The following is a 12,888-nucleotide window of genomic DNA, read 5'->3' on the forward strand; positions in this document are numbered from 1 at the left end:
TTCACATCTTCTAAGAAAGTGAATAAGAAAATGCTAAAAATGCTTGAGTACAATATTATCACAATCTGTTTTTTATTTTTCCAGTTTCTTCTCCTAACTCTGGCAATATCCTATCACATTCTGCTTCCATGATATGCCAAGCTCTTTGCTGCGTTTGGTCACTCATCAGTGCCTTTCTCTCTGAAATACCCACTATTTCTCAGTCCCACTGACCTATATAACCTCTGCTTGTTGTTCAAAATTCATTTTAAATATTCCTAACTGATTTCCTTATTTACCATATTATACATTCTAATGGTGCTACTCTGCATCTTCTGTATTTGCATTCAATGACTGCATAATATTCTATCCCTGGAAAGAACCATCATTAACAGGGTTATTCACCCATTTCTGGATGTAAAGATTGCTTCCAGTGTTTAATACAAAAGAAGTTATGATATACATGTTCATGCAAATAGATATTTTTGGTAGTTTGCATTTTTTCAAGCTAGATTTTCAGATGGGAATTATTGAGTCAAAAGTTACAGACTGTTTTTGACTTCTGAAACACTGCCAAATTGTTTTTCAAAAACTATACCAACTTACGAAGCTGTAACAACGATGCTGGAGAGTATTATTTTCACTGCACCCACCAGATTTCAGAATGTATTTTTAAATCTGTGCCTTATTATAAATTTGATTTGTGATTATACCATAAACAACAAATATACTTTAATGACACTAAAACCATAAACCAGTATTTTCACTTCTACAATTTCACAGTTACTCAAAAGTTAGCTTCAACTAAAAACCGTTCCTTATTTCTTTTGCAAATAAGGCAGGATACAGGTTAGTTATCAAAAATTTCTACCTGTGCAGTGGAAGGGACTTGATCTTGGGTTTTTCAGAAGTTGAGGAGAGTGTTTTAATCTGAGGCTTGGCTGTTGGTGAGGTTTCCAAATCTCGGCTAAGCTCAGCTTCAGTCTTCTTAATGAATTCATCATATGACTACGTTTAGAAAAATCAGAGGAGTCACTATACAGAATTTTTAAAAACTATCTTAAATTAGAAAACAATACATTTAATGGTAAAATATTCAAGCAGTAAAAAAGATGTTAATATAAAATTTTTACTCCCTGCATCAGTATTATTTCTCAGAGTTCTAAAATCAGTTATTTTCATAGCCTTCTTGAAATAGGCTATGTATAAGCCAAGATGTATAATGTAACACTAATATCAACTAGGAAATGATACAATCTCAATTACAGAAACTTAATACTTATGAAGCAATAATTCAGGCCCTGCCATATTAAAAAAACTCTTTAGCTGATTCTTTAAAGGATGTCCTAATACTTCCCTGATATTTTTAAGTTTAGCCACTGCACTGAGTTTCAATGGCAGTAAGCTTCTTTCAGGGTATGTATTTTAGGAATACAGATCCCAAGGAAAGAGAAGGGAGTGGCTGGGAGCATGACAGTACAGAACTTCAAAAATACTTCTTAGTTATTAGTCATTCTAGAAATAAAGCTTCACTAATTTATATACTATACTGCATACATACACTATAATTATAAAATCTAAATAAAGGACATTTTATTGCCTTTATTTAAATCATTTAATAAAATGTTGAATGAGATGGATCTTTATATCCTTCTCTAGGTATTTTTCTGGTTGACGTATATATTATTAAACTTTGGGGGCAATGCTATTAAATGTAATAGTATTTCATTTAAATCCTGGGCCCCACCTTAGACCAATTAAGTCAAAATCTCTGGGAGTGAGCCTGGATATTTGTATTTTTAAAAAAATCTCCTTGATTAATTCTAATGTATAGTCAGATTGAGCACTACAGACCTATAGGATGAAGTTCAAACTCATCAGTCTGATTTCTAAAGCCCTAAACTTGATCTTCATTTTGAAATTTTGTTTCTCACTACTTTCCAGCATGAACTTCTCAGCATGGTCACTGAATCTTAATCACTTTTCTTCTAAACATGTGTGCAAGTTATAATTCCTGTTCCCATCTCTGTATTGTGTACTAATGTAAATGTCTTATCTTCTCCATATTTGTTAGCAGGTTTATTTTCTATGTGGAAGATAGCGTAGTGTAATGGTAAGGGTACAGAATTTGGAATTCAAGCTAATTAAAAGCCTAGTTTTAACACATGTGAGCTGTGTATCTCTGGATATCATTAATCTCACTGAAACTCAGTTTCCTCATTTGTAAAACAGGGATAGTAATATCCACACCTTGTTGCTTTGAGAAAAAAATGAAAAATGTGTACAGTAGTTAGCCGAGTTTCGAGCACATAAAAAGGTGCTTGAATATTTGATGATTAAATTAATAAACATATTAATAAAGGAGGAATACATGCTTGGTGTTACCACACAAGGAGGATTAAAAGAACAGAAATTTTGCCCAAACATAACAAAGACCTTTTTAGCACTTAGAGCACCTGGAGTCCAACCAATGAAATCAACTGCCTTGAAAATCTGAAATTTGCTATTACTGAAAGTGACTGAGAAGAAACTGAATGATCTCAGGTGAGGCCTTGAGAAGGGATTCTTATGACCAACAGGAAGGAACTTCAGACTGGTTCTGTAATGAATATGGTGTTTAGGAATACTAGGTTGACAGAATGTATGTAAGCTATAGGGAAGAAACCATAAGCAAGGACATGTAAGAGGCTATGCACACTATAGAGGTAAGAAGACATCAGGGTCCCAAACAGCTTGATGTCAGTAGGAATGGAATGGGACAAGCAAGATTTACGAAAAAAGAATCAATGGGTTCTGAATGAATAGGAACAAACAGAATAAGAAAGATATAAAAACCATAAAGTAATTAGCCTCCAATTAAATAAATTAATTTAAAAAATATTTGGAGGAATTGTCAGTAAAACCTTCAGTGCCCACATGCTTTTAAAGCTAAAAACAAAACAAAACAAACAAACAAAAAACCAGCTTTCCAGAGTAGGGCAGAATCAGGGAAGGTTGCTAGAGTTTGGAAGGAAATTCAAAGTTTAGAGTTACTATTTAGGAGCCATTCAAATAGTACAAAGAATCATACTAATAAGCTGGGTGGCATGAAGCACCATTCTTTTAAAAAAAAAAAAAAAAGAACGAAAAGAAAAGGCAGTTAACAGTTCCAATAGCCAGGATTATTTATCTAATGGTTCTTTCCTTAAGAGGACATGGATATCAAGCTTTCTTTCACAGGCCCAGTCTTTCCTCTTTGGGGAAAAACTCATTTTAATACTTGTACTATTTACTTTAATATTTGATATTAAAATATTTAACATTTCAAGCAAAGGGTTTGTTCAGACACCTCAGTTTGTTTTCAAAGTTAGGTTAAAATGTGGCACGAAATTAATACTGAAAAATTTTAATCTATCACTTTATTAATGCCTAAAACATGGGCTTCCCTGGTGGCTCAGAGGTTAAAGCGTCTGCCTGCAATGCAGGAAACCTGAGTTTGATCCCTAGGTCGGGAAGATCCCCTGGAGAAGGAAATGGCAACCCACTCCAGTATTCTTGCCTGGAGGATCCCATGGACGGAGGAGCCTGGTGGGCTACATTAGTCCATGGGGTCGCAAAGAGTTGGACACAACTAAGCGACTTCACTTTCTTTCTTTCTTTCATATTTACAATAGCCTTGAAATTAAACCCCTTTCTTCTTATTTCTAACCTCCAATTGTTTGATCAGACTGGCTTCTTGGGCTTTGAGTCTTTCCTTTTGCCTTTTTTTCTGTTCCTTCTTGAGTTGGTCCACAACTGATTTTCTTTTCCGCAGCTCATCCTTCAGGGCTCTGATTCTACCTTCAATGTCACTCTGGTCAGATGTAGTTTCTGAAAGAGATATAAAACCTTTTAACGTCATTTTAACAAAAATAAATTCAGTAACTATTAATAGAAAGCACCAATGTAAAGTGAATCTAACATTTAAAATTTGAGATTCAGAAAAAATTATTAGTGATTTCCATCCCTTTTCCTAAATCTCTATGCAGGGGTGGGGGTGTGTGTTCTTCCTTTTTATTTTCACCTTCTAATTGTGCTATTTGAAACTGCAAATAAAGTTTGCAAATCTGAAGATACTCTGTCTTGATAAGTAGCTGGAAGCAGAAAAACTTTTGGTTAGCAAAACTTGGACATTCTTTAAGGATTTATTTCTCAGTAACAGGATAGCCATACCTAACTGTACCTCCTCTTGGTTACTAATAGATAGTTTAATAGTTTTAAAGTCATATTAAAATCAAACTAGAATTTTACTACTTTAAATTGATTGTGAGTCATCCACTAATGGCTTAAGAGAGACAAAAATTATAAAGAAATATACTTTGCGATAACCTCTGGAAGTTCTTAAAACATTTAAAATAAATGAAATAAAGCTATAGTTAAATCTTATTTTCTTCCCAACAATTTAGACACATACATGCACACATACAGAGCAGATGTTTAGTCATAGCAAAATCATGAAAAAGACATTTCATTGTAAGCATCACACAAATCTTATAAAAATAAGCATCACTTAGGATTTCCCTGGTGGTCTAGTGGCAAAGACTTGTGCTTCCAGTGCAGGGGGCCCAGGTTCAATCCCTGGTCAGGGAACTAGATCTCATGTGCCGTTCACACGTGGCGACTAAGGATCCAACATGCCATAACTGAGACCTGGCACAGTCAAATCAATAATAATAATAATAATAATAATAAGCATCATTTAAAAACAGCCTATTTCACTGCCCATGAAAATTACATAGAAAAAAAATGACATCTCCTCCTTGAATCATACCATGGTGTCATTTCCACACACTAATGATGAATGAGGCATTTAATAGTCTTTTAATAGTCTTTTAAGAAAAATACTATTATATACAACTCTGAAGACTTAGATGCACATTACAACATAAACAACCAGGTTTTGTTTTTTTTTTTTTAAGCACTTCAGATTAAATTGCAAAGAACTAATCACAGAATTTATTTTGAAAAGATAAGTCCTTTTTTTGCAATGTGATCTAAATATCTAAATTAGAAATAATGACATCTAAGTTCCTGCCACTTTTGTCTCCTGACTTAAGGTGTATTAGGAAAATTATCCCATCTTATACCAGTAGTGCCATCAGACTGAGCCCTGAGTGAATAGTGAGGTTCACTATTTATTGATCAACACTCATAAAATGAAGCAATAATAGAAGTTATTTTTAGCTTGGAATCTACTACTGGTAATTAGTAAGGTGTTTGTCACTTAATGATTTCTAGAACTGATGTGAAAATTAAATAAGATACATAAAGCATGTAGCACAGTACTTGGACTACTATAAAAAGCTCAATAAATGGTGGTAGTATTAGTACACATAAAAGATTTTTATGTAGCCATATTTTATGTAACATATTTTTTGGTTTAAACCTAAAAAAGGTGGTGGTGAGGAGATAGCAACTGAGCATCTTCCTCATGTTCTCCTTTAATTTCTGAAGAAAATAATCAATTCATTTTATTTATTTTTGGCTTAATTTATCCATTTTATATTTTTCATTATATATATATATATTATTGAAGTACAGTTGACTTACAATGTTTCAGGTACACAGCAAGGTGATTCAGTTATACATATACACATATATTATTTTCAGATTATTTTCCATTATAGGCTATTATAAGATATTGACTATAGCTCCCTGTGCTATACAGTAAATCTTTGTTCCTTGTTGCATATCTGTTTTTTTTAAATTAGAAATCTAGCATTCTATTGATACTAAGTCAAACAAGTTGAGTCAAATGTCATACATGTTTTAGTTAGGCAATATTACTTATATATATGTATACAAAAACTTCTCTACTATGCTTGATAAGGGCTTGAGAAACATCACAAAAAAGAGGAGATGGAGGAACTGGAAACCATAAACTAAGGGAAACGGGGGCACTGAATATAAAATAGAAAAAAAAAAATGAAACAAACTAGATGAAAGTAAAAGATCATCATATAAATCCAGTTGTTTTTAAACATGGTCGCTCATTAGAAACACAGCTGGAGCTTTGGGGAAAAAAAGCAGATCTTGGCATTTGATTTTTCAAAACATTCCCAGATAATCTGATATGCATTTGAATTTTAAAAAGTGATTACATGTTTTTCTATTAAATGGTAGTTTTGGTGATATAGAATTCTATTATTTTTCTGTTGAAACAATCATGATACAATGGTATTAAGTGAGTAATAGTTACATAATCACAATAGTAAAAGATGTTTATCAGTTTTCACAATCAATAGCCAGACAAAAAATAAGAGATGATTACAACTGCAAGCCATAATGGGAACATGATTAATCTAATAATATAAAATAATTACATACAATCTGGGGGGTTAAGTAGAGTGACGTGGTAAGTGGAAGTGCATACATGCACATGTTTTCATCTGCTCAGCCAGTCTATGTCTTGTGGTTGGTGCATTTAATCCATTTACATTCATAGTAAGTATCAATATATATGATCCTATTACCGTTTTCTTAACCGTTTCAGATCCATCTTCTATAGGTCTTTCCTTCTCTTGTGTTTCTTGCTTAGAGAAATTCCTTTAGCATCTGTTGTAAAGCTGGTTTGGTGGTACTGAATTCTCTTACTTCTGCTTGTCTGGAAAGCTTTTTGATTTCTCCATTAAATCTGAATGAAAGTCTTGCTGGGTAGAGTATTCTTGGTTGCAGCTTCTTCCCCTTTCATCTCTTTAAATATATCATGCCATTCCCTTCTGGCTTGTAGAGTTTCTGTTGAGAAATCAGTTGATAGCCTGATGGGAGTTGCCCTGTATGTTATCTGTTGTTTTCCCCTTCTTGCTTTTAATATTTTATCTTGGTCTTTAATTTCTGTCAGTTTGATTACTATGTGTCTTAGTGTATTCCTCCTTGGGTTTATCCTGCCTAGGACTCTGTGCTTCCTGGACTTGATTGACTAGTTCCTTTCCTATGTTAGGGAAGTTTTCAGCTATTATCTCTTGAAATATTTTCTCAGGTCCTTTCTTTCTTCTTCTGGGACCCCTCTAATGTGAATGTTGGTGTGTTTAATGTTGTCCAGAGGTTTCTTAGGCTGTCTTCATTTTTTCTCATTCTTTTTTCTATACTCTGTTCTGTGGCAGTGACTTCCACCATTCTGTCCTCCCTCATTTATTTGTTCTTCTGCTTCAGTTATTCTGCTACGGATTCCTTCTAATATATTATTCATCTCTGTTTATTCTTTAGTTCTTCTATGTCTTTGGTAAACATTTCTCGCATCTTCTCCATTGTTTTCCCGAGATCCTGGATCGTCTTCGCTATCATTATTCTGAATTCTTTTTCTGGAAGGTTGCCTATTTCCACTTCACTTAGTTGTTTTTCTGGGGCTTTATCTTGTCCCTTCATCTGGGACATTACTTTCTGTGTTTTCATCCTGACTTTCAGTAATGTGGGTTTCAGTAATGTGGGACTGTGGTTCTTGCTTCTTCTGTCTGCCTTCTTATGCAGGAGGCTAAGAGGCTTGTGTAAGCTTCCTGATGGGAAGGACTGGCAGTGGGAACATCTGGGCCTTGCTCAGTAAAACTTTAATCCAGTTATCTGCTGACAGGAGGGCCTGCACTGGCAGTTGGTTGGCCTGAGGCGATCCAGTCCTGGGGTCCATGGGCGCTATGGAAGGGTTAATGGTGGCCTCCAAGAGGGCTTACACCAAGGGAGAACTTCCAGGACTGCTGCTGCCAGGGCCCCCTCCTCTGTGGTGAGCCCCTGCCAACCCATGCCTCCATAGGAGACCATCCAACACTAGCAGGTAGTTTTGGTTCAGTCTCCTATGGGGTGACTGCTCTTTTCCTCTGGGTCTTGGTGTGTGAAAGATTTTGTTTGTGCACTCTAAGACTGGAGTCTCTGTTTCTCCTCGTCCTGTGGAAGTCTTATAATCAAATCCCTGGGGATTCCCTGGGGATTCTCTGGGGATTCTCAGCCCCTTTGTGGGATCCCCAGGCTGGGAAGCCTGATGTGGGGTTTAGAACCTTCACAACAGTTGGAGAACTTCTTTGCTATTATTGGTCTCCAGTTTTGGAGTCACCCACCTGGCAAGTATGGGATTTGATTTTATTGTCATTGTGCCCCTCCTACCATCTCGCTATAGCTTCTCTGTCTTTGGATGTGCAGTATCTTTTTATGGTGGGTTCTAGCATTCTCCTGTCGATGGCTGTTGAACAGCTAGTTGCAATTCTGGTGGTATCGCAGGAGGAGATGAGTGCATGTCCTCTCAATTTGTTCTAGAGTTAAAAGGCTCTGAATTTTACTGGTAAGCTTTACAGTGATTTAATTAACAATTCTGAACAATAATTGGGGGTAGGATTGCAAGCTGAGCTAAAAATTATAACCTTTCTAAAATGAAATATAAAACCCAAATCTTTGCATCTGCTAAAGCTGTGTATTCTTTTAGCTTGATAAACTTTATGTGCTTCCAGAACTTGAGATGTTACTTTGATAAAATTTTATAGGAGACCACTACACTTCCACAGACTTTGTTTCAACTTTGCCTCCAAAATGATTATTTTAAATGAATATATTTTAAAAATTGGATATGTCAGCAGTGATCTTTTTAAATAAAAATATTTTTCAACGATGACTGTGAAGATTTAACAGAGATAATGAGAAACTTTAAGTTCAGATGAAAGACCTTGTGAAATGTTTACATTTTTAAGTACTAAAGAAACCAAAGTTTTACAAGCAAAGGGTAATCAGAGATCAAATAAAAGTCTATGACAGTGAACGGGAATACATTTTCCACATGCCCAAATCTAATTCTACTACATAGTGTTTATCATCAGTAATATCTAAAAGAACCTCTAGAAAAAAGTTTTTTTTATCCAAGCAACTCTCTAGATCAATGTATTGTCTTTATGGAATTCTCTCCTATAGGTTTTTTTTGGAAGAAAAGGGATAGGGGAATTGACAGGAAAATGATACATCTGTTGGCTGAAATACATCAAGACAGAATAACCTGATGAACAGAATAACTTGATTAAAGATTAAGCTTCATTATTTGACACATGTTGATTGTGTTAATTTGGCTCATAACAAACTCTCCATCATGTAACTAAGAAAGGTATTATATAACTCCACTGCATTAACATTTACCACTCCTATAAACACCACATATAATGAATGATGCTGTCATGAACAGGTAGATGGCATCTACAGCCTAGAAATCTCAGAGATATTTTTCTAAAACAGTTCTCATTTGAATATATTTTACCAATAAAATAATATCTTACAAATATTATTAGTCTTTATTTTATAATTCATGCAAGGATGATTAAGATATTATTTCATTTGCTATAGATAGGAAGAATATCAGATATGGGAAGGAAACTTGAAGAAAGTCACCAGTAAGTAAAAGACAAATAATCAGAATCCATATTTCCAAATATCAAGTTTATGTTCACTGAAAGGTTACTCCACTGGCAGTAACTTTTCCCCAAATTACATGAAAGCAAATATATAAAAAAATTAATCACTTTCAACAGATAAACATGACAGGCAACATTCTTCAACTTCGATTACTGGCTTGATTCAGTAATTTCACTCTAAGAATTTATTCCTACTGAAATATTCAACAGGAATATATATAAATATAAATAAAAGAGCTGCCAAGTGGCACAGTGGTAAAGAACCTGTCTGCTAGTGCAGGAGACACAAGATATGCGGGTTTGATCTCCAAGTCAGAAAGTAGGAAATGGCAACCCACTCTAGTATTCTTGCCTGGAAAATTCCATGGACAGAGGAGCCTTGCCACTACAGTCCACAGGGTTGCAAACAGTCAGACATGACTGAGAATGCATACATGTCATGTCATGTCGTATATAAATGAAGATATTCATTATACCATTACTTGAAATTTTGAAAATTTTAAGAAAATCTACATGATTATCACTAGGGAAATGGTTATATTATGGTATATTCACCCTTTGAAATATTATGCAGTTATTCAAAGAATAAAGGAGGTCTGTAAATATGGGCATGGGAAAAATCCATGAGTTACTGTTGTTTAAAACACTGAAAGCAAAGGGGGTATAAAATAGGATCAAAGATAAAAAAATGAGTAATATTTTTTACTTTTCCTTTATTAAATGTCTACTCTCAAAAGAAAACTGAAAATGAGCTCAAAAGACATAGACTCGATATAGTTATTAACCTTCCTCAGAATCCTACATAAATCAAGTTTTGTCTGACTAGATATGTCTCCCAAGATCAATGCCTTGAAGTCTTTTAGAGTAAAGCTTGTTCATTCTTTCATAATCTACATACTACTGGGATTTATAGTAGGATAGAGGTTATTGGAAAATAATGAATGCTCCTACTGCCACGTGCAGTCTCTACTTCTCCTCCCTTGAGACTTACGCTATCCTGCTCTACTACCTCCTGTTCCTCCTCATGGGCATCATTAAATCATTCAAGAAACACAGTACCTACTATGTGCAAAACAAAGTACCTGCTAGGGTCTGGTTTTATAATTGTTAACAAAACATAAGACTCTCCTCTGCAGGAATATAAATTCTAGTAGAGGAGACCCGCCACTAGGTTGAATTAATGTGTTGATTAAATTAACATGTTTGATTGAATTTATGTGCTGTCTGGTATAACAAGTTAAAGTGCAGAGCACTATGGGAACACATAAGCAGCACCTGTCACACACAAAAAATTCAACTAATGTCTAAGAACATAACAATTTATCCTGGTTTGTGTACTGAGGGATATAAATTACCAAGGGAAAGCAAAGAATTATGTAATTCAATTTTGGCAAGGAAAAAACCTTTACAAAGAAACAGAATAACATTTTACAAGTCACATAGATAGACAAAGCTTATTAAAGAGGAATTCAAACATACTACAAAGAAAACTAACTCCTTCCTTGTTACTCTTACCTGACTGTGTCATAGATAATGACTCATCTGACCAACTATAACAGTGTTGATGGGACTTGATGGGCAGACGACCTTGTCCTCCAGTCCTATGACTTCCTTTGCTAGACTCTTGCTTTGACACAGACATGCAGCTCTTGGGAGGTGACTGTTTAAACAGAAATCAAATAAGAACTGTTCTGTGATACAATTATCAAATTCCATTTAAAATTTAAGATACTAACCAGTTAAAGATAATATTTACAAAGAGTTTTAAATAACTTCATGAAATAAAAAGTAAAAAAAAGTTTGCAATTACACAGATTTCAACGTTTTAAAATATATGGAAAAAAGTTATTAAAAAGTATACTTGTAAAGATGTTTACGATAAACTATGAGTGGCTACTGAATCAGTGATATTTACCCCTTTATTTGTTTTAACTTTAAAAATACTAAATATGGGTGTACAGATATCTCTTCCACATAGTGATTTTACTTCCTTCTGATACATATCCACAAGTGGATTTGCTGGATCATTGGTAGTTCTTCATCAACAGATGAATGAATAAAGAAAAGGTGACATACACACACACACACACAAATCCTATTCAGTCATTTAAAAAAAAAAAGGAAATCCTGTCATTTGAGACAACATGAACTGATCTTGAGGGCACTGTACTAAGTGAAGAAAGTAAGACAGAGAAAGACAAATATTGTATGATTTCACTTATATGTGGAATCCAAAAAAACTCCAACTTATAGAAAAAGAGATCAGATTTGTGGTCACCAGGGGTGGGGAGTAGCGGGTGGGGAACTGGCTGAAGCTGGTCAAAAGGTATCAGTTTCCAGTTACAAGATATATAAGTACTGGGGATATAATGTACAACATGATGACTATATTTAATACTGCTGCATGGTATGTTTGAAAGTTGCTAAAAGAGTAGATCCTAAAAGTTCTCATCACAAGGAAAAAAATGTTTTTGTAACTATACAAGATGACGGATATCCACTAAACTTATTGTAGTAATCATTTCACAATATATGTATGTCAAGTCATCATGCTATACACTTTAAATTCAAGATGTACACCCTTTAAACTCACAGTGCTAAATGTCAATTATATGTCAATAAAACTGAAAACAATTTAATACTAAATAGGTACTATCTTAATGGAAGAAAAGAAGATAGGAAAGTGGGGAAGGAAGAAAATAAGAGCATAATAAGACTGCCCACACTAGATTATTTATTACAAAGGGAGTAATTTCTACTCTGGTATCAAGAGGAAGTGAATAAGCCTGATGTGATTCCTAACTGTTACAAAATTACTTCCTATCCCTGTGATGGTGGACAAATTACTTAGTCTGCTAGGCTTCAGAGTGGGGCTTAAAACATTATCTAAAGAATTGCTGTGAGGATAATCTACATAAGGCATGCAGCATACTACCTGGCACTTGACCAACACCCAGTAAATACTATTTTTTATTACAAAAGTGACTTTAAGACACACTAGCTTTGATTTTCTTATATGGTCCATTTTGAACTTAGGTGGATTCTTTTTTTAAACAGTGGCTTTTAAAAATGTTTTTGTTCACTTACAGTATTTAATATTATTATGCTAACCCTTCATACACATTATAAAATTAAGCTTAGAAAAAGCTAAATTTCTAGCTTAAGTTTTTACCAGACAGTTTTTTACTAAAGTATAGAATTAAGGGCAATGTGAAAAACCTCTTTATTCTGAAGTGATTATTATTCTAATTTAGAATCCATATCCATTTCATATCTGCCTTAAAGAGATGAAACCACTACTTTGATTAAGAAGTATAGAACAGTCATTAACTAAATGATAGAAAAGGCACACTGATATGGTTTAAGGTCTTATTGTTTCTATTATGTGACAAATCGCAGACTTGAATAAGAACTTGCCCCACACATTATCTTTATTAAAGACTTTAGAAGTTCCTATCTCTGTTTATTAAAAACTTCATAGCATATAATTTTATAAATGTCACTAAAGCTAAAA

General features: G+C 34.2%; 1 protein-coding gene and 1 non-coding gene across 5 annotated transcripts in view; one reads left to right on the forward strand and one right to left on the reverse strand.

Annotated features, from left to right (window-relative positions):
- Window positions 1-12,888, reverse strand: part of CEP350 (centrosomal protein 350) — a 155,555-nt gene that overhangs the window by 18,742 nt on the left and 123,925 nt on the right. For all 4 annotated transcript variants that reach the window (XM_043484574.1, XM_043484575.1, XM_043484573.1 and 1 more), the window contains 3 exons: window positions 10,890-11,034; window positions 3,668-3,828; window positions 851-987 (listed from right to left, as the gene is read on the reverse strand). In XM_043484574.1, the coding sequence (XP_043340509.1) occupies window positions 851-987; window positions 3,668-3,828; window positions 10,890-11,034 (443 nt within the window). The remainder of the gene's footprint in view (window positions 1-850; window positions 988-3,667; window positions 3,829-10,889; window positions 11,035-12,888) is intronic.
- Window positions 4,516-4,587, forward strand: TRNAW-CCA. Its single transcript has one exon. It is a non-coding gene; the product is annotated as a tRNA-Trp (tRNA).

The sequence above is a fragment of the Cervus canadensis genome, chromosome 13 (genome assembly GCF_019320065.1).
Source record: "Cervus canadensis isolate Bull #8, Minnesota chromosome 13, ASM1932006v1, whole genome shotgun sequence".
Lineage (NCBI taxonomy): Eukaryota > Metazoa > Chordata > Mammalia > Artiodactyla > Cervidae > Cervus > Cervus canadensis.